General features: G+C 57.3%; 4 protein-coding genes across 4 annotated transcripts; 2 read left to right on the top strand and 2 right to left on the bottom strand.

Annotated features, from left to right (window-relative positions):
* Positions 1-18: 18 nt before the first annotated feature.
* Positions 19-9,909, bottom strand: E4F1 (E4F transcription factor 1). Its single transcript, XM_066561157.1, has 15 exons — positions 9,650-9,909; positions 9,254-9,426; positions 8,791-8,930; positions 8,566-8,662; positions 7,745-7,926; positions 7,412-7,532; positions 6,986-7,138; positions 6,371-6,537; positions 5,811-6,038; positions 5,393-5,498; positions 4,585-4,802; positions 3,074-3,272; positions 2,049-2,209; positions 1,266-1,328; positions 19-1,143 (listed from the first exon to the last, which is right to left on the bottom strand). Exons 1-15 carry the CDS (start codon positions 9,907-9,909, stop codon positions 799-801), a joined length of 2,613 nt encoding a protein of 870 aa, XP_066417254.1. The 3' UTR covers positions 19-798.
* On the top strand, positions 9,893-13,362 carry PGP (phosphoglycolate phosphatase). Its single transcript, XM_066560717.1, has 2 exons — positions 9,893-10,535; positions 11,273-13,362. Exons 1-2 carry the CDS (start codon positions 9,908-9,910, stop codon positions 11,596-11,598), a joined length of 954 nt encoding a protein of 317 aa, XP_066416814.1. The 5' UTR covers positions 9,893-9,907; the 3' UTR covers positions 11,599-13,362.
* A 1,020-nt stretch (positions 13,363-14,382) lies between these two features.
* On the top strand, positions 14,383-18,777 carry BRICD5 (BRICHOS domain containing 5). The gene is made up of 6 exons (XM_066561156.1): positions 14,383-14,427; positions 16,008-16,142; positions 16,511-16,663; positions 16,826-16,924; positions 17,769-17,922; positions 18,449-18,777. Exons 1-6 carry the CDS (start codon positions 14,383-14,385, stop codon positions 18,541-18,543), a joined length of 681 nt encoding a protein of 226 aa, XP_066417253.1. The 3' UTR covers positions 18,544-18,777.
* Positions 18,778-18,942: 165 nt separating this feature from the next.
* On the bottom strand, positions 18,943-23,747 carry MLST8 (MTOR associated protein, LST8 homolog). The gene is made up of 8 exons (XM_066560718.1): positions 23,480-23,747; positions 23,320-23,371; positions 23,071-23,233; positions 22,884-22,959; positions 20,689-20,841; positions 20,473-20,597; positions 19,883-20,046; positions 18,943-19,437 (listed from the first exon to the last, which is right to left on the bottom strand). Exons 1-8 carry the CDS (start codon positions 23,606-23,608, stop codon positions 19,319-19,321), a joined length of 981 nt encoding a protein of 326 aa, XP_066416815.1. The 5' UTR covers positions 23,609-23,747; the 3' UTR covers positions 18,943-19,318.
* Positions 23,748-24,455: the final 708 nt, after the last annotated feature.

Genomic DNA, 24,455 nt, shown 5'->3' with positions numbered 1-24,455 from the left:
AGTAAGAACTTTAAATAATTTTATTTTTAAAAATGTATTTATTTACATGCCAAATCTGTACAATATGCAATCAAAAATCCGTATATGGTTTAAAAAACCAAATTCCTATACAATATGGCTTTCCAGCCCCCAGGCTGGCTCTCAGAGCAGCCTGGCTGGCATTTCAGGGTAGAATGATGCATTCACAGACCAGTACATAAGGCTACTTGTCCAGGATACCAAAGAAAAGAGAAATACTGCAGTACCGTGCCTTGGGAGGCCTGAAGGAGTGAGGTTAAAGGCATGAGAGTGTTTCAGTGGTGCTCAACACACACCACAACTCCTTAGGTTTGGTTTTCTCAACTTGTTTTAAATGCATATATTTCAATAATCCCTTGTGAGACCCCCACATACTTGCTACACTTTCTGAATCCTTTTAAAAACCAGAGCACTGCTGTCCCAGTGACAGGCAGAGGGGGCTGATTCCCAAAGGATCTTCCTTAATTTGAGGCTGCTGTACAGAATACTGAGTGCCACTTGTGACCTGTCAGTCTCCTCAGGGTGACCAGGCCAAGGGTTTAACTCCTGGAATTGGTTTTTACACTGAGAACACCTTGGGCCTGCCCTGTCCTATCCTGTTTTAGACCCGCACTATCCCGTTTTAGACCTGTCCTATCCCATTTCAGGCCTATCCTGTTTCAGACCTGTCCTATCCCGTTTTAGACCTGCACTCTCCCCTTTTGGGGGCCTGTGCTGTCCCATGAGCGTTCCCCTGGCTCTGCGAGCAGCCCCAGTGCCCGGGCGTGCAGCTCCCCTCCCTCACACGATCACGGTCTGCACCTCCACGTCTCCCTCCTGCGCGGCGATGACGAACTCCCCGGCGTGCTCCATGATCTCGATGTCCTCGGAGGCCACCATGGTGACGGTGGCCTCCTGCGCGGCCAGGCCGCCGTCGGTGGCCAGCACGGCGCCGTCGCCGATGGCCGAGGCCAGGGTCATGGCCACCTGCTCGGTGAGGCTCTCGGGCGTGGCGATGGTGATGGTGTCAGCGGCGTCGGCGGCCGCGCCGCCCTCGGCCACGGTGACGTTCTGCACGATGATCTGGTGGCCCGAGTTGGCCTGGTTCACGATCTGCTGCACCACCTTCATGATGTGGCTGTCCACCTGCCGGGGGACAGGGGCTGCAGTGACACTGCTGCACTGACTGACAGGAGCAGCTCCAGCTGTCACCCCACAAACAGACTCTGCCATGTGTCACCCCTCCTGTCACCCAAGGACTGCCTTACCTCATGTCTTGTTCCCTCTATTATTTCAGTAGCTTCACTGGTCTCCATGTCTTCGGTAGAAGTCTGGAAGACAAAATAAGATTATTCCCTTTTGAGGTTCTTACAAAAAGGATTTTATCACCAAGATATAATTCACTTTTACACAAGCCTTTGTGTTCCCCTCACATGCAGTAGCTACTCCAAAGACAACTCCTTGACATTCCCTCCCAATCCCATTATCAGGAACTACTTAAAATGAATGCACAATGTTCACAAATAACTGAAAGAGAAAGTCCTCCCTCAGCAGGATTTGGCCACGCAGCAGATTTTTCTCCTACTGGAGAAGAACTACGGCAGCACTCAATAACTGAGCTGTGTTACCCTGCTGGGATGAGAACTGGCTCTGTGTCACAGAGGGGAGACAGTGAAATGCAGAATTCATTGCTTTTGGCAGCCTCTGTTAGAAACAGCAGAGATTATCTGGGACAAAGCAAGATAAATAGAAATGGGAGAAAATAGGAGGGAAAGCTGAAGCAAGCTTGTGAGGACTTAAAATCTGGTGTGGCCAGAAGTTCTCAGGCTCAGCCTCCTGGCACACACAGCACGTTGGGAGGGTGGGGAAGCTCCAAGTGCTTTCCTTCCAAACAAGGCTGATCCCACTGGCTCCTGGGGCCATGCAGGCAGGGCAGAGCCTGCTCTACCTCCTCCCAAAAGCCTGGAGCAGGAACGTGAACAACTGCAGAGTTTTCCCTGCCCAAAGCCTGTGCTCAGTTCCCAGAGAGCAGGCTGGCTGCCCCTTCTCACCTCGATGATGTACTCCTGGGTGTCTGCCACCACTGAGGAGAACTCCACCAGAACCGTGTGCGGGTCTTCCGAAAGGACTGTGGCTGCCAAGTTGTCAGCAGACTGACTCTCCTCTGACACCATCACTTCTTCCACATCCTTCATAGCAAGGAGGCAGCCACCTGCATGGAATTCCAGAAAAACATCCATTTTTTGTGTCCATCTCCAGTAGCAGCTGGAAGGTGCTAAGCAGCAGCAAGGGGATGCCATGGATGAGTGACCAGTGCCACTTGAGGGGCTCCTGGCCCACCAGGACAAGCCAAGGAACAGCCCAGGAGAGTCCCTGTGACACCAGGAGCAGAGCAGCTCTCCAGTGCAACTCCCAACACCACATGGGTAAATGCAGGTGGTAAAACCACTCAGGGTTTTCAAGCCATGTGTGAAGAACATACAGGAAGAATTTGGGTATATTTTAAATCATTGATCTTTTCTGCTGATACATCTCAATATCTCCTACAAAAGTCCATTTTTTCCTCCAGTAAACTTCTATTATTCCTTTGGAATAACACCATCAGCACTGCTGAAGAAGTCTGGAAATCCCTGCTTAGGAGCTAAAGGAGCAGCAAGCCCAGTGCAACTAATCCCACCAAACCAGATTATTGGTCAGAACTTTACCCAGACGTTTCCTTCCCAGAACATGCCCACTCCCATGTGAGTCATAAGATCCACAGAATTCATGGCATGACTAGGTTGGGAGACCTTAAAGATCATGGAGTCCAACCCAGCCCTAACACCTCAACTAAACCCTGGCACCCAGTGCCACATCCAGGCTTTTTTTAAAACACATCCAGGGATGGTGACTCCACCACCTCCCAGGCAGACCATTCCATTACTTTCTGTAAAAAACTTTTTCCTAATATCCAACCTGTACTTCCCTTGGTGCAGCTTGAGACTGTGTCCTCTGGCTCTGTCGGTGGCTGAGATCCACCCTCAGCACCATTCCCAGCCTGGCCAGCTCAAGCCCAGGGCAGCCCAGCCGTGCTCACCTTTGGTTCTGAGGTGCCTGTTGAGGGTGCCGTGCTCGGCGAAGCCGCGGCCGCACTTGTAGCACTTGAAGGGCTTCTCGCCGGTGTGGTGGCGGATGTGGCGCACCAGGGAGCCCTTCTCCCGGAAGCCCCGGCTGCAGAACTGGCACACATAAGGTTTATCCTCCAGGTGGGTACGGAAATGCACCTGCTGGGCATTCTGCACGCACAGGGAGGCAAGGCAAGCGCTCAGAGAGGACACGGCCAACTCACGGACGCGGGGTTTTGCTGCCAGGGTGCAACTCAACGTCTTTTATAGGAAGATTTTCCTGGGTGGTGGTTTAGGAATGGTACTTCCCAAGCCAGTGTTCACACCAGGACTCACCAAATTTATGAGGCACTCACTTGCTCCCCCTCTCCCTCTCCCCCTCCCCTTGCAGTGGGCTGGAGAGGAGAATTGGAGGCACAAAAGGTGAAGATCATGGACTGAGATAAGAACAATTTACAGAAACAGAAATAAGATAAAAAACCACTACTGATGACAGAGGGTACAAGAAAGAGGTGAACAACTGACCTGCCCTGATAATAGACAGAAGGAACCCCTTTCCCCCACACTAGAATGTTCTGGCCATGCACCCTCCTGGCTACTGCAAAAATTAACCTCATCCTGGCCAGAACTGGGACACTGTTATTACATATTTGTTCCACACATGAAGGAACAGTTTCTTCAGAAATGTGATGGTTTTACAAAGACTGTCCTTCTTTTGCCCACTAAACCAAAACATCTTTCTGGAGTTTCAGCTCACAGAATCACTGAATGGTTTAGGTTGGAAAGAACCTTAAGGAACATCTTGTTTGACCCCCCTGCCATGGGCAGGGACACCTTCCACTATCCCAGGTTGCTCCAAGTGCTGTCCAACCTGGCCTTGGACACTTGCAAGGATGGAGCAGCCACAGCTTCTCTGGGCTATAAGAGGTAGGCGAGCACTTTGAGGAGCAAAGCCTCCTGCCCTCTGCCAAAGCCTGGTGTCACAGACGTATTTTATGAAAAATCCTTTTGTTAGGGTCTTTTCTCCTGAGAAGCCTCAGAAACGACATGTAAACAATAATTATCTGCTGCTGTGGAATGCAACAGGTGCATCTTTGATTGGTCTCATGTGGTTGTTTCTAATTCATGGCCAATCACAGTCCAGCTATCTCGGACTCTCTGGTCAGTCACAAGATTTTATTGTCATTCCTTTCTTTTCTATTCCTTGCTAGCCTTCTGATGAAATTCTGTCTTCTACTCTTTTAGTATAGTTTTAGTATATAATTTTCTTCTAATATAATATTTATCATAAAATAATAAATCAGCCTTCTGAACATGGAGTCAAGACTCTCATCTCTTCCCTCGTCCTGGGGAAGGACGCTGTGAACACAACCACAGAGGAGCAGCCACAGCTTCTCTGAGCTCTTAGAGGAGCAAAGCCTCCTGCCCTGTGCCACAGCCTGGCTCTGGGGGGCCAGTGAGGAGGTTGGTGAGGGGGGCCCACCTTTGTCTTGTAGCGCTTGCCGCACTTGGGGCAGGCGTAGGGCCGCTCGTCCGAGTGCACGCGCCGGTGCCCCTTGACGTGGGCTATGGTCTTGTAGAGCTTGCCACACTCCCCGCAGCGGAACCGCCGCTCGTTCACGTGCACCTCCTGGTGCTTCTTCAGCAGGTAGCCCTTGGTGAACTCCTTGCCACACTCCTCGCACTTGAAAGGTTTGTACTCTAGAGGGACACAGAGAAAAAGGTGTGGTTGATCCAGGGCAACCTGCAGCACAAGGATCTGGTACGTGTGGAACTGAATTGTCACAAAAAGCACAACCTGGAGAAGGGGAGGAATTGTATTGTCAAGCACGTGTGTGGGCTTTCACAGAACCCCACAATAGCTGGGGTGGGAAGGGACCTCTGGGGATCATCCAGTGCAGCCCTGGCCAGGCAGGGTCACCTGGAGCAGGTGACACAGGAATGTGTCCAGGTGGGTTTGGGATGTCTCCACACCCTCCCTGGGCTCTGCCATGTCAGGGCTCTGCTCTTTCCTCTGTCATGGAAAGAGGTTCTTCCTCATGTCAGGGTGGAACTTGTTGCGTTTTAGCTTCTGGCCATTGCTCCTCATCCTGTCACTGAACAGAGTCTGGCACCATCCTCTGACACCCCTGGGAGGGATTTGTATGGATTGATGGGATCCCCTCTCAGCCTTCCCTTCTCCAGACTGACCAGGCCCAGCTCCTGCAGTCTCTCCTCATCAGAGGAGCTGTACCCAGCTGAGGTGACTGAGCCACAGCTCGTGTCACACAGCAGCCCTGGCAGCCCTTTACCTGTGTGACTCTTGCTGTGAGTTTCCAGGGCAGCAGCTTCATTGAAGGCTTCATTACAGTGAGAGCAAATGTAACGTTTGTACCCGTTGGTTCTTTCTGCAGGCGTCTGCTGAAGAGAAAATGGGAAAACTGCTTTTCTTTTTTTAGACACACCTAACTGGTGTGTCCAGTTAGGACTGCTACCCAAATTCCCAACTAAACACTCCAGCTTTGACAGGAAAGAGATCTCTGTTGTGAAAAGAGACAGCACATGTGTGAAAGAACATTTCCCTTAAATCATGCCTGCACAATGTAACTCTAAAACCTGACACAAAGCCACAGGCACAGGCAGACATACATGAGGACAACAGTGCTGCCCACAACCAAATACAGACAAGGAAAGTTAAAAAATTAATGTGTTGATGGAACACAAACATACAGCCTCTGCTCCTTCCACTTTAACACTCTGCTCCACACATGGCTCCTCTTCTACTTCCACCCCTTTGTTCTGCAGCTCTTCTGGAGCAGCTGCCACAGGTTCATCCAGCTTCTGCACCTCCTCCAGAGCCACTCTCTCGATGACAATCCCCGAATTCCTCATGGCCTGCCTCAGCAGGTTCTCACTGTTCACTTCCCCCACACAGGGCAGCTCCTCAGGATGCGGCTGCTGCAGGAACAAAGAGAAGTTGGGCACAGCAAACCCACAATGTTTTCAATGTTTTACAGCAACACTGCTGCGAGTGCCACTCTGTCTGCAGTGCCCAGTGCTGTGCTATGGGGTTCAAAGATCAGCCAGGGAATACCTTGGGCTGAGGAGGAGGATGAGGTGGATCTGCACCCTGGCAACCCAAGGGATGACAAGCCCAGAAGGAAACCAACCAAAGGAACCCCTTCATTCCACACTCAGATTTACTGTCAGTACCCTAGACACCTCTGCTCTGAGGTGAAACATTCTTTGTGTAAAACATACGGAGGGTGTTTGAATCAAACAACACTCACATCTGCCTCCAGGGGCTTTGCATCCACCACGGGCAGTTCCTGCATCTGGACATGGACCTCGTGGAGCACGTTGCCTTTTGCATCTGTCACGAAGTGGATGACAGGGGAGGCCTCGATGGATTCGCTCGCTATGGAGGACACCACGTCTGTGGTGGAGCTGCAGGGTCCTGCAAGAAATGAACCACGTGGGGAAATGCAGCCCTCAGCAACTCCCTGCCTTAGAGCACAAGGTGCCTGTTAACACCACCTTTGTACCAGATTCTCAAACACTCTTGAGTTCACAGCCAGCTTCAAGGTAATAATTTGCTCTATAAATTACTTTTTTCTGGTATAAAAAATATAAATTCAAAACCATGGGATTATTTCTTATCATGGAATGTTTGGGTTGGAAGGGACCTTAAAGCCCATCCAGTTCCAACCCCTGCCATGGGCAGAATCACCTTCCACCATCTCAGGCTGCTCCAAACCCTGTCCAATCTGACCTTGGACACTGCCAGGGATCCAGGGGCAGCCACAGCTGCTCTGGGCACCCTGTGCCAGAAGGAATTTCTATTCCAAGTGCTGTGAGGGTTTGGCTTTATCAGACAGGAGGCAGGTCCAGGCAGCATCACTGACCTGATGGCAGATCATCTTTGTTGACAACTATTTCTTTGGTCATGTTGAAACGGATTTTTTCAGTGCAAGGCGTCAGAGATTTAAGGTGCCGAGTCAAAGCTCCCGATTCCCGGAAGCTTTTCCCACATTTCTTGCATTTGTAAGGTCTTTCATCTGGAAATGACAAGAATCAAAACAAGCATGTTAAAGCCAGCACTGCCAGGATCAGCTCTGTGTGACAGGCTGAAAAATATGTTCAGCTTTTTACAGCACATGACTGTGCCTATCCCAGAACCTTCCACTGCTTCCCAGTACCCCAAAAGCTGGGGAGCTCAATGGTCTCAGCTCAGCAAAACATGGGAAGCAGCAAGGAATTCCACTGGAAGGCACAAAGATAACCACAGACAGCTCCAGTGACAAGGAGCTCTTATTTGGGAGAACTCTTACCCGTGTGCCGCCGATGGTGTCGGATCAGAGACCCCTTTGTCCTAAAGGAAGTCCCACAGAGTTTACACTCATAGTCCTTCCTGCTGCTGTGAGTGATCATGTGAGCTTTGAGGATGCTGGCCTAGGGAAAGAATTTCCAAAAAGTTTAAAGTTTAAAAGTTTAAAATTTTACATTTTAGCTGTAAAGAACAACAAGGCTCCTTGTGAAGGCAGAACTTCCCTCTGGGAAGGGCAGGCAGTAAAGCACACTGCTACTGAGTCTTGGGAGCTCTTAAAATGTTCACAGCCAGCCTAAAAGGCTCACCAACCCACAGCAGCAGAGGGGATACTCACAGTTTTAAATGTCTTCTGGCACAGCTCACACACGTATCGCCCCTCCTTGTTCACCTGCAGCTTGACCTTGAGCAGCTCACTGGAACTGTCCTGCTCCTCACTGACCTCCCCATCCACGTGGCCATTCGGGTTCTCAAACACATGGTCTCCTGCTACAACGACCTCTTTGATGTGCCCACTGCCTGGGAAAAGGTGGGGACACAGTTGGCTTCTTTACAGGACAACAAACCATCCACTGTTTCAGTATTTCACCCAGGAAAAGGAGAAAAGATATTTTAAACCTGCCACTCGAGTCTTTGCAACCTTCTCATTATGGCAGCATAAAATGGGCACTTCTGGAACAGAGTTCAACATCTAATTTATATTAATTAGTTGTATTAATTAAGCTGAAGGAGGGTAGGCTTAGAATAGACATTGCAAAGGAATTGTTCCCTGTGAGGGTGGGCAGGCCCTGGCATAGGTGCCCAGAGCAGCTGTGGCTGCCCCTGGATCCCTGGCAGTGCCCAAGGCCAGCTTGGACACTGGGGCTTGGAGCAGCCTGGGATGGTGGAAGGTGTCCCTGCCATGGCAGGGGGTGGCACTAGGTGGGCTTTAAGTTCCCTCTAAACCCAGCTCATCCCATGACTATTCCATGGCCCTGATGAGAGAGGATTGCAGAGCTGGCCCAGGGCTGCCTCCCAGAGCTCTGCAGGAACAGCCCCAAATCCCAGTGACACAGAGGTTGTCACCCACCCAGCCACAAGCCAAAGCCATCCAAAGAGGTCACAGATGAGGGAACAGTACCAGACCCCCCGGGGGTGCCAAGGCACCCCAGAGCTCACCTACGATGGCCGAGGCGTTGCTGATCTCCTCTGCAATGGAAGATGCTTCAACAACAATGTGAGCAACAGTGATGGACTCCTCGACAGCAGGAACCACCTGCTGGCACAGAGCACCTTTCAGCATGCAGGCCCTGCTTGCCTGAGCACGCAGCTCCCTCCCCTCCAACCCAACAGACCGTTGCATCCTAATTATTTCCAGCCCCGGCTGGGAGAGGCCGCTGTCACCTTTTGTCCTTCGTGGCCGAGGAGCCCGGTGAGCGGGTCGGGAGGGCGCTGGCAGCCCTTCTGCAGCTTGTGCTGCACGAACTCCTGCAGGGAGCTGAACTCCGAATGGCAGCGCCCGCACTTGTGCACGTCATCCTCGTCTGCGGGGAAAGCGCCGTCAGCGGGGCCGGCACACGGGACACGGCCGGGGACAGGGCCGAGGGACCGGGCGCTCGGTGTATCCCCGCTCCCTGCCCCCGGATCCCGTCCCGAGCAGCTCCCCAGCCCCTCCGGCACCGGCATACACCCGGCCTCGCCGCTCCGCCCGGGGGATGCTGGAGGGGAGCGGGGAGACCCCGGCCGAGGCACACCGAGACCCGTCCGCCTCCCGCCCCGCGGGCAGTACCGGCCCGGCCCCCTCACCCAGCGGGCCGCGCCGCCCCCAGGCCTGGCAGTGCCGGCCGGGGCCCCGTGAGGGCGGTACCTTGCTCACCGAAGGGCGGCGAGAGGCCGATGAGGGCGGCGGGGGACGCGACGGGCGCGGGGGGCCCGGAGCCCGCGCCCCGGCCTGGCCCGGCCGCTCCTGCCGTAAGCGCCGCCGGCCCCGCGCCCGTTGCCATCGCGGCCCCCGTGTCGCAACGCGCCGCAAGATGGCGGCTTTACGGCCGTGTCGTCATAACAACGGGACGGGGCTCGGCGGGGAACGCGCCAGCCGCGCGAGGGTTCCGGGCGTCGGCGGGCGGTGTCGGAGCACGGTCTCTCCGCCGCTCCCGGTGACCGCCGGGCTCCAAGCCCCGGTGGAGCGGAGTCCGGGCAGTTCCCGAAGAGTTACCGCGGAGTTGGCTAACGCGTTACCGAACGAGCGCCGGGACGCCCTGGCCAATAGCAGCGCGCGGGGGGCGGGCTCTCGGGACGGGCGGCCAATGAAAGCGCGGCGCGGCGGGCGCCATCGGCGGCGACGAGCGGGAGGACGGGGAGGGGCACCGGCTCCCGGCGGGGAGGGCGTGGCCGCCGGCAGCGCCGCCCAATGGGGACGCGGTCCGTGCGGGGCGCGGCCAATGGGGAGGCGCGGGCGGCGGGCGCGGGGGGCGGCGCGGCCAATGGGGTGCGCGGGGTGCTCGGGCGCGGTGGCGCGGCCATGGCGGACGCGATGGCGGCGGGCGGCCCGCGGCGCTGCCGGCGGCTGGAGGGCGAGGTGGCGCGGGCCGCGCTCGCCAACGCCGACACGCTGCTTTTCGACTGCGACGGCGTCCTGTGGCGGGGCGAGGCGGCCGTGAGCGGCGCGGCGGCGGCGCTGGAGCGGCTGGCGGCGGCGGGCAAGCGGCTGTGCTACGTGACCAACAACAGCGGGCGGACGCGCGCGGCCTACACCGAGAAGCTGCGGCGCCTGGGCTTCCCGCCCGCCGAGCCCCGGCACATCTTCAGCTCGGCCTTCTGCGCCGCCCGCTACCTGCGGCAGGCTCTGCCGCCCGGCGCCGCCGCCTACGTGCTGGGCAGCGCCGCGCTGGCCGCCGAGCTGGAGGCCGTGGGCATCCCGCACGTCGGCACCGGGTCCGCCGCCCTGCCCGGGCCCGCGCCCGCCGACTGGGTGCAGGCGCCGCTGGAGCCCGCCGTGCGCGCCGTGCTCGTGGGCTTCGACGAGCACTTCAGCTACGCCAAGCTGTGCCAGGCGCTGCGGTACCTCCTGCGCGGCGGCTCCGAGTGCCTCCTGGTCGGCACCAACCGCGACCACCGGCTGCCGCTCGAGGGCGGCGCCGGCATCCCCGGTGCGCGGGGCCGGGGGGTGGAGCGGGTGGGCCCGGGGATGGGCGGTCTCCGTGCCTCGGTGTCGTGGTGATAAAACACGAGAAGTTCCACCTCAGCTTCAGGAAGGACCTTTTTCCCTGGGGAGTGGCAGAGCCCTGGAGGAGCTGCCCAGGGAGGTCTTGGAGTCTCTGTCTCTGGAGATGTTCCAAACTCGCCTTGGCACGTTCCTGTGTCACCTAATCCAGGTGGCCCTGCCTTGCAGGAGGTTGGACTGGATGGTCTCCAGAGGTCCCCTCTAGCTATCCTGGGATTCTTTGAGGTAGCCCGGGCGTCCCAGAGCCTTTCCTCCACAGCACCCCTGAAAGAGAGAGAATCCTTATTGATCCTTTACTTGGGAATAGCAGTTCCCTTTTGACGCTGCAGGATGGAATTCCCACCTCCTGGCAGGCTTTAAGCACCACCTCTCCTGGGACCCACCCGTCCCTCTGCCTGTAAAGCTGAGGCGTCCATTCCCAGTGTCCTGAGCGGATTTGTCCTGGCTTGTGTGGGCGCTGAGAGCCTTCTGTCCCTAATCCCTGCTGCCTGTTCCTGCAGGGACAGGATGCCTGGTGAAGGCCGTGGAGATGCCCTCTGTCTGTCCCTAACCGCTCTGTCTGTGTTCCCCAGGGACAGGGTGCCTGGTGAAGGCCGTGGAGATGCCCTCTGTCTGTCCCTAACCCCTCTGTCTGTCCCTAACCCCTCTGTCTGTGTTCCCCAGGGACGGGGTGCCTGGTGAAGGCCGTGGAGACAGCAGCACAGCGCGAGGCGTTCATCGTGGGCAAGCCCAACCGCTTCATGTTCGACTGCGTGGCCCAAGAGTTCCCGGTGGACCCCGCTCGCACCATCATGGTGGGGGACAGGCTGGACACGGACATCCTGATGGGCAACAGCTGCGGGCTGACCACACTGCTCACCCTGACCGGGGTGACAGCCCTGGACGAGGTGCGGGGCCACCAGGACAGCGGCTGTCCCGCCAGGCACAGCCTGGTCCCTGACTACTACGTGGACAGCATCGCCGACCTGCTCCCTGCTCTGGGGCAGTGAGGGGCCCGGGGCAGCCCCGGCAGCAGCCCCTGGCAGTAAGGCACGCACTAGGTACTCCCCGGGGTTAGAACCCTTCGCTTGTCTCCTCTCTGTCCTCTCGGTATGATTCTGTTTACATCTCGGTCTGAAATGCACTTTGAACAAAGGGGGCATTACAGGGGCTGGGCTTGGGGCTGGCTGTAGTTGTAATGCATCGATCCAGTACCGGTGGTGCTCCATGGTACAGCTGGGCTGGGCTGGGCTGGGGCTGGTTGATCTGAGGGCAAGGATCATGTCCTGGCCAGGCTGGGCCATGGCTCAGCCCGGTCTGTTCAGGGAAACGACTCTTGGGATGTGCAGTAACTCTAGTTGTTACTTGAACCACTTGTGCAGCTGGTGTTTGCCCTTGGTGTGACTCTTTATCCCAGCTGAGGCCCTGTTGAGGGGCACAGCCCCACGTCAGGTCACACAAATTCAGCTCCTTCCTTTGACCACTGCACATTGCACTTGTGATGCAGATTGGGATGATCCCACACAACTGCAGACCTTATCTGCTGCACACAGTGCCTGTCCAAGGTCGAGAGTGTGTAAAGCACATGTGCACACTGGCACTCCCTGAGCATAAAGTTAGAATATATTTAAATTATAAATAGAGTCTATGATAATATATCTTGTTTCCCAGGAGGGAGGATGAGAGGAATGTACTTAGCACTGAGTTAATTCTTCTAAACGGTTGCATTTGGTAATGCAGAGAGTCTGTAGCCACACAGGACTGTCCCTCATTCCTGCTGCTTCCCAGGAATCCCTGGATCGATGTGTACCGAGCTCCTGCACTTCCCTCAGCATCAACGAGCCACTTGCCTTGGCTTTAGCTGCACAATCCCAGTTCCTGCTCAGTGCTTGGATGGAGGTAGTGCCCAGGACAGCTGTCCACAGGGAGCCCTGTGGCTCTGTCTGGCTGTGTGTGACAATAGCTCGTGCTTCCTCCCCATCCCTGAGGTTCAGATCTTCCATGTGTGCCGGCAGGGGCTGGGCACACTGGGTGGTGAGGAGTGCTGGCTTGCTCAGGGATGATTCTCTTTGATCTCCAAGTGGGATTGGGCAATGAGGGGCTCACCACAGGGTGGTTTTTGTGCTGCCTGAATCCCACAGTGAAAGCTTTTGCATTAGAGAATTAATTGAAAATTATATATGCAAATAACATGCTTTTATTGCATAGATTCCAGTATCTACAATTCAGTTTAAGCACTGGTTTTCCTTCCTGTCCAGCTGAGGAGCTCGGGCAGTGCTGATGCCCTTTCCTGCCTGGTAACTTGTCACCTTCTTAGCACAGCAATAACCCTGCAGTCCAGAGTGTCTCAGTGTTCCCAGAGCACTGGCTGAACCTCTGAAGGGCTGTTTGTTTGTAATGTGGAGTTGTGGAAGGAAGTGTGGATAATCTCTTCTGCAAAGTCCCAGAGGCAGAACTTGCCCCTGGTCTGGGTGACCTGGAGATGGGCATTGTGGGCTCACTGCAGGTCGTATCTGATGTAACAGTGTGGGTTTGGATTCAGTCTCTGTTTCTGGTGCTTTTTGTGTCAGGAAAAGGTCAGGAGAGAGTCCAGCATCCCTCAGGCAGCTCTGTCCCTGCTGAGGGCTCTCGCTGGCAAGGGAGCCATTGCTTGGGCTCAGGGGTGCTGGAATGTGCTGGTGGCGCTCTCAGTCGTGCTTCAAATCTCTGTTCTGACTTCCAAACTGTTCTTAATCCTCTACTTGAATTCCCATTAAACAAACCTGCTTTCCCCAGTGTTGTCTCACCGTGTGGTCTGGTCTGCTGAGCTGTGCTGCAGCTGTGCATTGGGAATCCTGGGGGTCAGGATGGTTTGGGAAAGGACCTCAAAGCCCACCCAGTGCCACCCCTGCCATGGCAGGGACACCTCCCACTGTCCCAGGCTGCTCCAAGCCCCAATGTCCCACCTGGCCTTGGGCACTGCCAGGGATCCAGGGGCAGCCACAGCTTCTCTGGGCACCTGTGCCAGGGCCTGCCCACCCTCACAGGGAAGAGTTTCTTTCCAACACCTCATCTCACCCTCTGCCATTCATTCCCCTTTGCCCTGCCCACGCCCTTGGCCAAAGTCCCTCTCCTTTCCTGTGGGCTCCCTTCACCCAGTTTGTTCAGCCCTGGGCTGTGCATGACAGGAAAATGTCCAAAGCCTGCATTTTCCCTGGGTAGACATCACATGAAGGAATTCTTGGCTTTTCCTTGCCTCCACACCTTGGTTATGTCAGCCTGGCAGGTCTGGAACGTTCTGGGGGCTCCTGGACTGCTCAGGATCAGGACACAGGTGACAGTGTGAGAGCAGTGGAGGCTGTGGCAGTGACTTTGTGGCACAGCCCTTTTCCCTTTTCCTCCGAGGGTGGCACAGGTGTGTCTGTGTGTCCGTGCAGCCCAGGGACAGCAGGATCAGCACCTGGCTGCAGCCCACAGAGCTCCCGTTGAAATGTGGGAATTGCCGCTGCCACAAGGGCAGGCTGCCACTGTCCTCTGGGCATTTGATCTCTCCAGGAGCCTCACCTGGCTGGGCCCGTGCTGGGCCGTGCCAGCCCCGGGGCACACAAAGGCCCCGATTGTGGCTCCTGCCCACGCCGGGGCTGAGCAGGAAGAGCCGCGCCCGGCACTGACAGCAGCGCTCAGCTCCCGCTCCCGCCTCAGGTTTCCTCTCCCGTGGAGCCCCTGGGCTGTGAGGGACAGCTATTTATGGGGACAGGTATTTATGGCCCACGGACACACGGCCAGGCTCCCCAGGTGTGCCTGGAGCCGGGACCATGCCCAGCCTGAGCGTGGGCAGGAGGCAGAGCCGCAGCAGCCGGGTCCTTGTCTGAAGGGAGCATGGAAGGAGGGGACGGTGCCGGCCCTGCTGCCCCTGCAGTGAGTATTCCCTGTCCTGCAGGGAGCATTCCCTGTCCTGCAGTGAGAATTCCTGAGTATTCCCTGTCCTGCAGTGAGAATTCCTGAGCATTCCCTGTCCTGCAGGGAGCATTCCCTGTCCTGCAGTGAGAATTCCTGAGCATTCCCTGCCCCTGCAGTGAGTATTCCCTGTTCCTGCAGTGAGCATTCCCTTTACCATCAGTGAGAATTCCTTTTTCCATCAGTGAGCATTCCCTGTTCCATCAGTGAGCATTCCCTGTTCCATCAGTGGGTATTCCCTGTTCCATCAGTGAGCATTCCCTGTTCCATCAGTGACTATTCCTGAGCATTCCCTGTCCCATCAGTGAGCATTCCCTTTTCCATCAGTGAGCATTCCCTTTTCCATCAGTGAGCATTCCCTGCCCCTGCAGTGCTCTGTGCTTGCCTGATCCCCCTCCCAAGGGGCAGAGCTCCTGCCATTCCCGCGGATCCTGGGAGGGTTCTGTGGATCCCCAGCCCAGCTCCTGCCAGGAGCTGCTGTCACTTGGGCTGAGGTGCCTTGCAGGTGCCTGGGCTTACCTGGGATGAACTGGTCAGGTTGCAGGGCAGAGGAGCCACGGCCAGGCTGCTCGGGATGGGGGTGAGCTGTGCCCTGCTGGGGGCTGGGAGCTGCTGGAGTTCTCTATCTGCACCTTTCCCATCAGAGGGAATTCCACTGGTTATTGACAATCTGCCAGTCACTGCAGGGCTGGGGCTCTGCTCTGCTGGAAGTGATAGGATTTCAGATAGGTGCAATTTTAACTCACTGCTTTTCTCAGGGAATAACCTGGGAGTTCCCTGTTTCCAATAAAGATCCATAACTGTCCCAAGGCTGGGTGAGCCCATCCTCGTGCAGCTGGAGCACATGTAATCCTGGGCATGGATTGAATTTCTCTGTCCTTCAGAGGACTGAGAAACAGGTTATTTTTTAAATGTGGGCTGTGTTTGAGATTATTGAAAGCACATTTTCTGCTTTGTAAAAATCCCGTTATGTGCCATGAAGTTAAATTTAATTGCTTCAATATAAGAATTAAAGTAAATTAATAGAGCCAATAGAAATGTCACAGCGCTGCCAAGCTCCTTTCCTTGGTCTCATGGAGAATAATTTAGCAAGAAAATCCAGCAGAGCCCAGCACAGGGAGGGGGACAGAAGCAGGATCACTCCACACAGGGTCTGATTCCAATGCTGACTGTCCCGCTGGGGATTTCTGCTGTAAACCACAATAATTTAATTTGTTGTTCCCTGTGTCTGGAAAGCTGCTGCTCCAGCCCTGCCCTGGGGCTTTGCAGCTTTCCTGGCTGTGCCAGTGCTGGGTACCAGGATGCTGGATCTGAATTCCAGCACTGTGGGGTTATTCCAGGCGCTGCAATGGTTTGGCAGCTCTGCACTCCAACCAGTCTGCACAAGGGTTTGTGTCATGAGCTGGAAACTTGTTTAGTGAAAAAGAATTGGCAGAAGGGTCAATTTTAACTCCTGTTCCTCCTTCTTTTGCCTGGCTCCCAGGACAGGAGGGCCACAGCACACTTCCCAGCTCCCTCCAGGACCTTCTGGATCATCCTGTCCGTTGCCTTGTTGTTTTTTGCAGTTGTTGGTGTCAGTGTGGTGGGGGTTCTCAGCTTCTCCCCCAGCTCTGCCCAGGTAAGGGATGCTGATGTGGGCAGGGAGCCCTGAGCTGTGTGGGAAGCAGTTCCAGGAGGGATGGGTGGGCTGAGCTCTGGGCTGAGTCTGGCTGGATCAGTCCCTGGCCAGTGCAGGAAGGTGCAGGTGGGGCTGGGGGTCCCCTGGCCCTTTCCTCCAGCACCTGCTGCCTTTGGCACGAGAGGCACGGGGGTGAGGATGGAGTGGTGGATCATCCTTCCCCTGGGTCAGAGCCTGCTCCTCTCCACTGCTCAATCAGGCAGGAGCAGGGCCCAGCACGGGCCCAGCTGGGGCTGTGGGTGGGAGATGCTGCACGCAGGCACGGGGCAGCTGCTGCTGGGTGCTGCCCTCCCACTCCTCGTGCCCAGGCTGGCTCCCAGCTCCTCCGAGTGACACTGCAGGGCCAGCAGGACCCGCTGAGGAACCAGACAGCCGTGGTGGACAAGGCCAGGAGCACTGTCACCTACTACATCACCTCGCAGAGCAACCTGAGCGCCGTGGTGCTGTACGACAGCAGGAACGTGAGTGCTGGGGCACCCCTGCCTCCCCAGCTCCTGTTTGCTGCCTCCCTCTGCACCTCTAGTCGTGAACTCAGAGCAGGGCAAAGGGAATGGCCACTTCAGGGCTTTCCTGGGCCAGGGCTGGGCGTGAGCTGCCTGCTCCAAGGGCACATCTGTCCACAGGGCTACGTGTGCTACAAGCCGCTGGAGCAGCGAGCCTGCTACCTGAGGAGGATGGAGCCCTGGGACCTGCAGATGGCTCTCAACACCTCTGAGCACAGCGTGAGCAGCTGCTGCAGCATTCCCGGGGCAGATGGGGGCTGGATTGAGCTTTGCACAGGGTCACTGAGTGTTCTCCCTGTGTGGATTTGCAGGGGGGACTCTCCACCCCCAAGGAGCCAGGGCAGGGCTGTCCCAGCCCAGGGGAGCAGTGGCAGCCCCTGTTCTGGGGCATTCATTGCTCACAGGAGCAGAGCTGGGCCCCAGGCTGGGCTCTCAGCCAGCTCTGAGCAGCAGCTCCTGGCTGTATCCATCCCTGATTGCTGTGGGAAGCAGCAGGGGCAGGGGATGTGTCCCATGGAGGTGAATAGCAGGGCTCCTGCAGGGCCTGCTCCCACTGGATTCTGTTACCTGCTCAAAAATCTGGGGGAGGAAAAACAAAGGGGGTTTGTTACCACCTGCCAGGGAAGGAGGCTGGAGGCAGTCGTGTACAAGGACCCTCAGAACAGAGTGTCAGTGGATGCCTGGGCAGGGGCAGATTCCATTTCCAGGGGACAGAAAGCCCCATGGTTTTGTGCCCCTGCCATCTGCTATCCATTTCCTCAGTGGCTCCTGGGGGTCCTCAGTCCCCACCTTACTCCCAGAGAAGTGTGGGAACACAGGCTCCCAAAAGGGATGCAGGGAGAGGAAAGCACCTGCCCAGCCCCGAGGCTCCTCAAGTAAAACTTGGTGGTGCTGGGCTTGCCAGCAGCCCACAGACAGACAATGAGAGCTGCAGCCTCACCTGGGCAGCTGGCAGGAGAAACCTGCTGGGCACACACCACTCCTGGGTGTCCTGGGAGCCCGAGCAGGGCTCTGGGGACACGGTGCCTGCCTTGGGAGGAACCAACAGGGCCCTTTCTTTCAGGCTGAGCAGCTGCTCCAGCCCAACAACCAGACCAAGTTCTACCGGGAGTTCCTGGGCATTGTGGCAGGGCAGCAGCTGGAGCCCAGGGCCCTGGGGGAGGCTGTGCAGAGCCTGTGTGAGCACTCCTCCATCTTCTGGGTGCGCAGAGCCCACGGTGAGTGGGGCACTCCCCTGGCAGGGCAAGCAGGAGCTTTTCCAGCACCTCTAAGAGGATCAGGCTGTGCTGCACAGCAGCTGATGCATCCCCAGGACAGGCTGCCAAGGCCCAGCACAGGCATGGGTGACCTCTAGTGCAAAATCAGACCATTGTCCACCACCCCTGAGTGCTGGCTCGTACCCACCCCCTGTCCTGAGCCGTGGCACTGGGAGGGGCTCAGAGCTGCCCCAGCAGCACAGCACAGCACAGCCAGCACCCAGTGCTGTCCCTTGAGACATTGCTGGTTAATCCCTGTCACCTTCATCCTCGGCCAAAGCAGCCTGCTGAGCTGTCAGCCTGCTCCATCTGACTCCAGCTTGAATAAGAAAGGTCATTCCCTGAGGTTTTCCCCTTGCTCAGCTCCCCAGGGACCCTGCAGGAGTCCAAAGCATCAGGGGGACTCAGCAGGACCACAGCATCCCTGGGGACTGGGCAGCTGCAGGACCACAGCACTGCTCTCACTGCTGTCCTTGCTCCTTGGCAGGGCCGGGGAGGCAGCGCCTCATCTACCTGTGCATTGACATCTGCTTCCCCAGCAACATCTGTGTCTCCATCTGCTTCTATTACCTGCCCGAGTGAGTGCTGCAGCCACGCCGCCCTCTCTGCCCTCACACTTGGACTGGATTCCTCAACAGCCTCTGACCTCCACGAGGAAGGGAACACCTGCAACATCCCCAGAGCTTCCTGCTGATTCCGGGCTGCAGGTCACGAGAGTTTAGAGAAGCAGGAGGCCTCTGCTCAGCACTGTCAGCACAGACACTGCAGCTCTGCTCCAGGGCTGTGCCTCATCCATAGGAATTAGGAGACCCAGGCCCAGAGGAATCCCGGGAAGCAGCTGGAGTTTTGGGGCTCCAGGCTCTGCTCAACACAAGGTGGTTGTTGTTACATCTGGGGGTGGTTGGCTTTAGGAGAGCAGCTCTCCAAGGCACTCCGTGAAACACTCTGAATAAAGGGATTGCAAACCAACACAAGAGCTGCTTCTCCTCTTTGCTCAGCCTCTCCCATCACTGGCAAAGGCTGAGGTTTATTTTTTTCCCACTCTGGGGTACAGGAACATCCAGAGCTGTCAGTAGCTGATGCCCCAGGGATTCCTGCAGCTGAGCTGTGCCCATGTCCCTGCAGTGGGACTGTGCCTCCCTCTCCCATTCCCTCCCTCAGGGCCACACACGTTTCAGCAATGTCCTGCCTGGAGCTGAAGCCTGGTCTCAGCCCAGGCAGCTGCAGCTGCCCCTGTCAGAGCCCCAGCCCTCTCCACACAGGAGGGGATGGGTACAGAGCGTGTCCCAGGCTCTGGAGAGGGTCTGGCAAGGCAAGGGGAAACAAGCAGAGGTGCTGTCCTTGGCACACGTGCCCGTTATCCCAGGACGCTGTCATTGAAGGCCAGGCAGACCACGGCTTTCTGGTGGCCACTGTATTCCCTCTTGATCTCCCCTGTCTCCACACACCACAGTCTGGCCAGGTTATCAGAGGAGGCTGGAACACAGAGTGAAAAGAAAAGTGGGATGTATATATTTTTTTTAAATCTTTTAAGTTTCTTTTTTTTACTATTATTCTAAGAAATACTTTGCTCTTGCTTCATTCAGCTGTCCTTAGGGCTGGTGATGACCAGCAAGGCAGAGCAACTCAGTGCACTTCTCTGCATGTGGGGTTTAGCTCTTTTGGAGAGCAGTGAGTGTGGAAATGACCAAAGGTGTGTTCAAGGGACTAGCAGGCTGTGAGCTGTGAGATGAGCAGCACACTGGAGATCTCCTCTCCAGTTCCAACAGCTGCCCCAGTGCAGCAGCACAGAATGCTCCAGCCAGCAGAACTGGCTGCTCCCCCCTCACAGCCCTGTGCCCCAGGCTCTGCCATGTCCCAGCCAGGGTCCCTGGTCAGGCCTGGCTGCTCAGAGCCTGGCCCAGCCCAGGTGGAGCCTGACCTGTGACAATGTACTGGGAGTCCCCGGAGAAGGCGCAGTCCCACATCCAGCCCCGCGACGTCTCCCCGGGGTTGTTGCTCTTAATGCTCAGCTCTGTCATCAGAGAGAAGTTTGAAGTCCTCCAGATCTTGCACGTCTGATCTGCAGAACAGGTGGCCAAGAGCCTGAAAGAAGCAGACATCTGAGGGCAATCTCATCAGTCACTGTCCCCCTGTGGGCCTCTGGTTACACAGACCTGGGCCAGGGCCAGTGACGGCCTGGAGATCTGTCCCCATTGCAATCAGATCTCCTTACACCTGCACTGTCAGACTGAGCAGATTCCAGCTGAACAGACTCCGTGAAGGAGCTCACACTGCAGCAGCTGGATCCCAGCTGTAGAAGAGCTCATGGCTGCAAACCTTGCTGAGCTCAGGGAGCACGAGTGGGACAGCCCTGACAGCAACGCCGTGGTGCCACATGCCCTGCCTCCTGTCCCACTCCTCCCTGGGGACCTGCAGTGTGCAGCCAGCAGCAGCCACGGCTGGAGGCACAGCTGGAGGCACAGCTGGCCCCTGCCTGGCCTGGGAAGGAGCTGAGGGCTCCACACTCACGTGGAGTCGGGGCTGAACTTGCACTGCAGGGCGTAGCGGTTGTGAGCCGGGATCTTGGTCTTGGGGATGAGCTGCGTCACCTCCTCGCCGATGCCGCCCGTCAGGTTCCACACGTAGCAGTTTCCCTGCAGCAGAGACACAGAGGGATCTGTGCCCAGGCTGTGCCCAGGCTGGGGGATGCCCACCTAGCCCAGCTGCCACCCCAGCAGGGCTCACCGAGCTGTTCACAGCTGCCATGTAACTGGCGTCGGGGTCGATGTGCACCGAGTTCACCGACACCTCGGGCTCGGGGATCAGCTGCTCGTTGTGGTCAGTCTTCAGGTCCCAGATGTGGATGGCCCCGCTCTGGTCGCCCACGATCAGCTCTGCCTGCAGGGCACACGGCTCTGTGGGCACCGTGAGCTGCAGCCTGCAGCTGGCACCCACGCTGTGCCCCTGCAGCACCACTGCAGCTGGCACCCACACTGTGCCCCTGCAGCACCACTGCAGCCTGCAGCTGGCACCCACGCTGTGCCCCTGCAGCCCTGCTGCAGCTGCAGCTGGCACCCACGCTGTGTCCCTGCAGCACCACTGCAGCTGCAGCTGGCACCCACGCTGTGCCCCTGCAGCACCACTGCAGCCTGCAGCTGGCACCCACGCTGTGTCCCTGCAGCACCACTGCAGCCTGCAGCTGGCACCCACGCTGTGTCCCTGCAGCACCACTGCAGCTGCAGCTGGCACCCACGCTGTGCCCCTGCAGCACCACTGCAGTGCTGCTCTGGGGTTAAACAGCACCCTCCTGTCCTGCCTCCTCTCTCCCCAGCTCAGGGCTGTCCCCCGCCCTGGCTGTCCCAGCTGGGTACTGACTCCATGACACCCTGCAAAAGGCAGTTTCCCTCCTCAGAAGGGTTTACTGATCTCCTAAACCCCAGAGCAAACAGAGCTGTCCCAGTTCCAGGGCTGTGGCACAGCCACAGCAGCCAAGTGGTTTTCAGCACGTCTGAGAGGCAGCATTAAGGGGCAGGTTGGCCACTGAACAACTGAAGCACTCAAGGGTGCAGATACCAGAAAACACAACCTGAAGTGGGTTTTTCTCTCTCTCTCCCCTTCTCAGGGGAAGGACAAGAGCCAAGGGCAGGAGTCCTGGCTCTGATCCCGTGCTCAGAGCAGAAGACAATGCTGGCATGTCTCCACTCAAACCAGGCCTTTATCGACAGCCCTGCGCTGTCCATAATTTTAGCAGAATCCCTAGAGGAGATCAGGTCATCAGGCACAGCTAATCCTGTCCCTGGGAGCAGAGGCTGCTTCTGAGGAGACAAACACCACTCAATGCATTTATCTGGCAGCACAAAAGTCTCTTCTGGGCTGCTCAGCCCCTCTCAGCAGGTGTAAATGCTGAGTCCAAAGTTTTCATGGCTTTACTCAGGCCATGAGGAATCCCTGAATAATTGGATCAGCATCTCTGCAGAGGGAACTGCAGAGCCATGGAACTGCCCAAACAAATGCTGCCACCTTTGGTCTAATTAACCACCTTCTGCTCACAAACCAACACTCTGCACCTCAGCAGCACCATGGGCAGGGATTATTTCACATCTAAGGCCTATATTCAGCAATATTCATTTAATGTAACACACTCTCACAGCACTGACACTACCAGAGCATTTGGACAGTCTGGTCCAAATAACTGATCTCAAATTTAGCCTGAAATTCCCGATTTGCAAAATTAAACCTTTGCCAAATGAAATGCAAGGGAACATTTCCATTACTCAGGACTTTACAGAGGTTTGCACAGCCCTGTCTGCAGGCAAAACCACAGCCCTGCAAGCCCAGCCCAGCCATTAGCACTGATTGATCCCTATTGATTTCCCTGCTCCAGCTCCCTTCAGCCTCTTCAAGTGCCCCCACTCCCCCTCTGCTCAGCAACAGCTGCTGAACCCACTGGGGAGTTCCAACCAAACCCCACCCAAAGGCCCCAGGATACTCTTCCTTGGCAGTGTTGTCACCCTCAAGCTTCCCAGCTGCCCCCACCCTGCCAGCTTTGCTCCCATGCCATCCCCAGGGATGCTCCAAGGGCACGTTTGCTCCCATGGGATGAGCTCAGTGCAGCCCCTGTGCTGTCCCTTTGCAACAGCCACCAGGTCATCAGCACAAACACACTGTGTGAAGGCCCCAGGCCATTTCTGTGGTACCCCATCTTCTGCTGGGGTACCCCCTCTCTGCAGCCCCTCAGGTTTACCCCGAGGAACAGGGTGCCCAGGGTGCCCCTGCATCCCTGGCAGGGCCCAAAGCCAGGCTGGATGGGGCTTGGAGCAGCCTGGGGCAGTGGAAGGTGTCCCTGCCATGGCAGCTGGCACCAGGGGTGGAATGGGATGGGCTTTAAGCTGTTCCTCTTGATCCTGAGCTGGGAATCCCAGAGGATGCAGCTTCCTCACCTGGTTGGGGTGCAGGCAGACACAGTTGATGGGAGCGTTCACCTGGAAAATGCGCTGGCACTGCAGGTTCCGGGACCTGTGCCAGTGAGGGAGGGGTGCTCAGGGATTAGGGGATCTGTGCCAGTGAGGGAGGGGTGCCCAGGGCTGCGAGCTCGGCCCTGCAGCCCGGGGAAGCCCCGGTGCCCACCTGAGGTCCCAGATGCGGGCCATGCAGTCCTCCCCGCCCGTGTACATCCAGCGCCCGTCCTCGTGGAACCCCACCGAGGTGATGTTCTTGCTCACGCCGTCGTAGTTGATGACGGGGTTGGGGTTGTTGGAGTTGAGGTCGTACATGCGGATGTGCTGGTACCCTGCGGGCACCGGGCAGCGGCTGAGCACCGGCTCAGCACCGGGCAGCGGCTCAGCACCGGGCAGCGGCTCAGCACCTCAGGCTCACCTGCGGCTGCGATCATGCTCCGGTCCGGTGTGATCTCCAGGGCGTTGACCTGCTGCGGGCGCCGTTAAGGTCGGTACGCAGCATCAGCGGGCCCGAGGCGGGGCCCGGTGGCGGGGCCGGCCCCGAGCCGCGGGGGCGGCGGGGAAGGAAGGAAGGATACGGAGTCCTGGTGCTGCACCGTGCGGGTGCAGATGCCGCTGTGCGCCTGCCAGAACCGCACCGTGTGGTCGTAGCCGGCCGTGGCCAGGATGACCGGGTCGCTGCCCACCGTGCCCTGCGCCGCGTTCATGTTGCCGCCGCTCCCGGAGCCGCCGCGCTCGGGGCGCTCCTTAAAGCCTGCGGGTCTTTGTCACCCCGCGGGGTCTGTGTCACCCCGCGGGGTGTCGGCCCGGCCCGCGGTCTCCCTCACCCCGCGTACCCCCAGCCCCGGCCCCGCTCCCGGTCCGCTCCCGGTTCCCGTCTCTGCGTGTGCGCACAGCCGGCCCGGGCCGCGTCCGGCGGGAGCGCGCATGCGTAGGAGCGGGGGGAACGGACCATGGCCGGGATGCGGGGGGAGAGACGGGCGAAACCACGGAGCGCGGCGGGGGGAGAGCGCGTAAGCAGCATGCCACCAGGGGGCGCAGGGCTGGAAACGGGACAGGGGATTTGGGATTGGGATTGGGATATGGGGTATGGGATATGGGGTATGGGATATGGGACAGGGGTATGGGATATGGGGTATGGGATATGGGATATGGGATATGGGATATGGAATATGAGGTATGGGACAGGGGATATTGGATATGGGATTGGGATATGGATATGGGATATGGGATATGGGATTGGGATATAGGGTATGGGGTATGGGACATGGGATTGGGATATGGGATATGGGATATGGGGCGTGGGATACAGGACATGGGACGTAGGACACACGCTGGGCACAGGGCACGCACTGGGCGCCAAGTATGGGACATGAAACGTGGGACACAGTACATGGGACACACACCGGGCACACACCAGGCATGGGACACGGGACACGGGTCACGGGACATGCACTGGACACACACTGGGGACAGGACCTGGGACACAAGACACACACCGGGCTCCAGGCACAGAGTACACACCGGGCATCGCTGGGCGGGGGCGGGCGCTGG

The sequence above is a fragment of the Molothrus aeneus genome, chromosome 16, assembly GCF_037042795.1.
Source record: "Molothrus aeneus isolate 106 chromosome 16, BPBGC_Maene_1.0, whole genome shotgun sequence".
Taxonomy (NCBI): domain Eukaryota; kingdom Metazoa; phylum Chordata; class Aves; order Passeriformes; family Icteridae; genus Molothrus; species Molothrus aeneus.
The sequence above is the reverse complement of the archived record's forward strand: the minus strand, read 5'-3'. Positions and strand labels throughout refer to the sequence as shown.

What these genes read in the sequence shown, in the direction of transcription:
- PGP (XM_066560717.1), top strand. Translation starts at nt 9,908, where the DNA reads ATGGCGGACGCGATGGCGGCGGGCGGCCCGCGGCGCTGCCGGCGGCTG. An exon ending in GGGCGGCGCCGGCATCCCCG is followed by an intron (nt 10,536 to 11,272) that starts GTGCGCGGGGCC and finishes TGTGTTCCCCAG; the next exon opens with GGACGGGGTGCCTGGTGAAG.
- BRICD5 (XM_066561156.1), top strand. Translation starts at nt 14,383, where the DNA reads ATGCCCAGCCTGAGCGTGGGCAGGAGGCAGAGCCGCAGCAGCCGG. An exon ending in TCTCCCCCAGCTCTGCCCAG is followed by an intron (nt 16,143 to 16,510) that starts GTAAGGGATGCT and finishes CCTCGTGCCCAG; the next exon opens with GCTGGCTCCCAGCTCCTCCG. An exon ending in TCAACACCTCTGAGCACAGC is followed by an intron (nt 16,925 to 17,768) that starts GTGAGCAGCTGC and finishes CCTTTCTTTCAG; the next exon opens with GCTGAGCAGCTGCTCCAGCC.
- MLST8 (XM_066560718.1), bottom strand. Translation starts at nt 23,608, where the DNA reads ATGAACGCGGCGCAGGGCACGGTGGGCAGCGACCCGGTCATCCTGGCC. An exon ending in GCCCGCATCTGGGACCTCAG is followed by an intron (nt 22,960 to 23,070) that starts GTGGGCACCGGG and finishes TCACTGGCACAG; the next exon opens with GTCCCGGAACCTGCAGTGCC. An exon ending in AAGTTCAGCCCCGACTCCAC is followed by an intron (nt 20,047 to 20,472) that starts GTGAGTGTGGAG and finishes TGCTTCTTTCAG; the next exon opens with GCTCTTGGCCACCTGTTCTG.
- E4F1 (XM_066561157.1), bottom strand. Translation starts at nt 9,909, where the DNA reads ATGGCCGCGCCACCGCGCCCGAGCACCCCGCGCACCCCATTGGCCGCG. An exon ending in CCCCCCGCGCGCTGCTATTG is followed by an intron (nt 9,427 to 9,649) that starts GCCAGGGCGTCC and finishes ACGGCCGTAAAG; the next exon opens with CCGCCATCTTGCGGCGCGTT. An exon ending in TAGAGGGAACAAGACATGAG is followed by an intron (nt 1,144 to 1,265) that starts GTAAGGCAGTCC and finishes GTCCCCCGGCAG; the next exon opens with GTGGACAGCCACATCATGAA.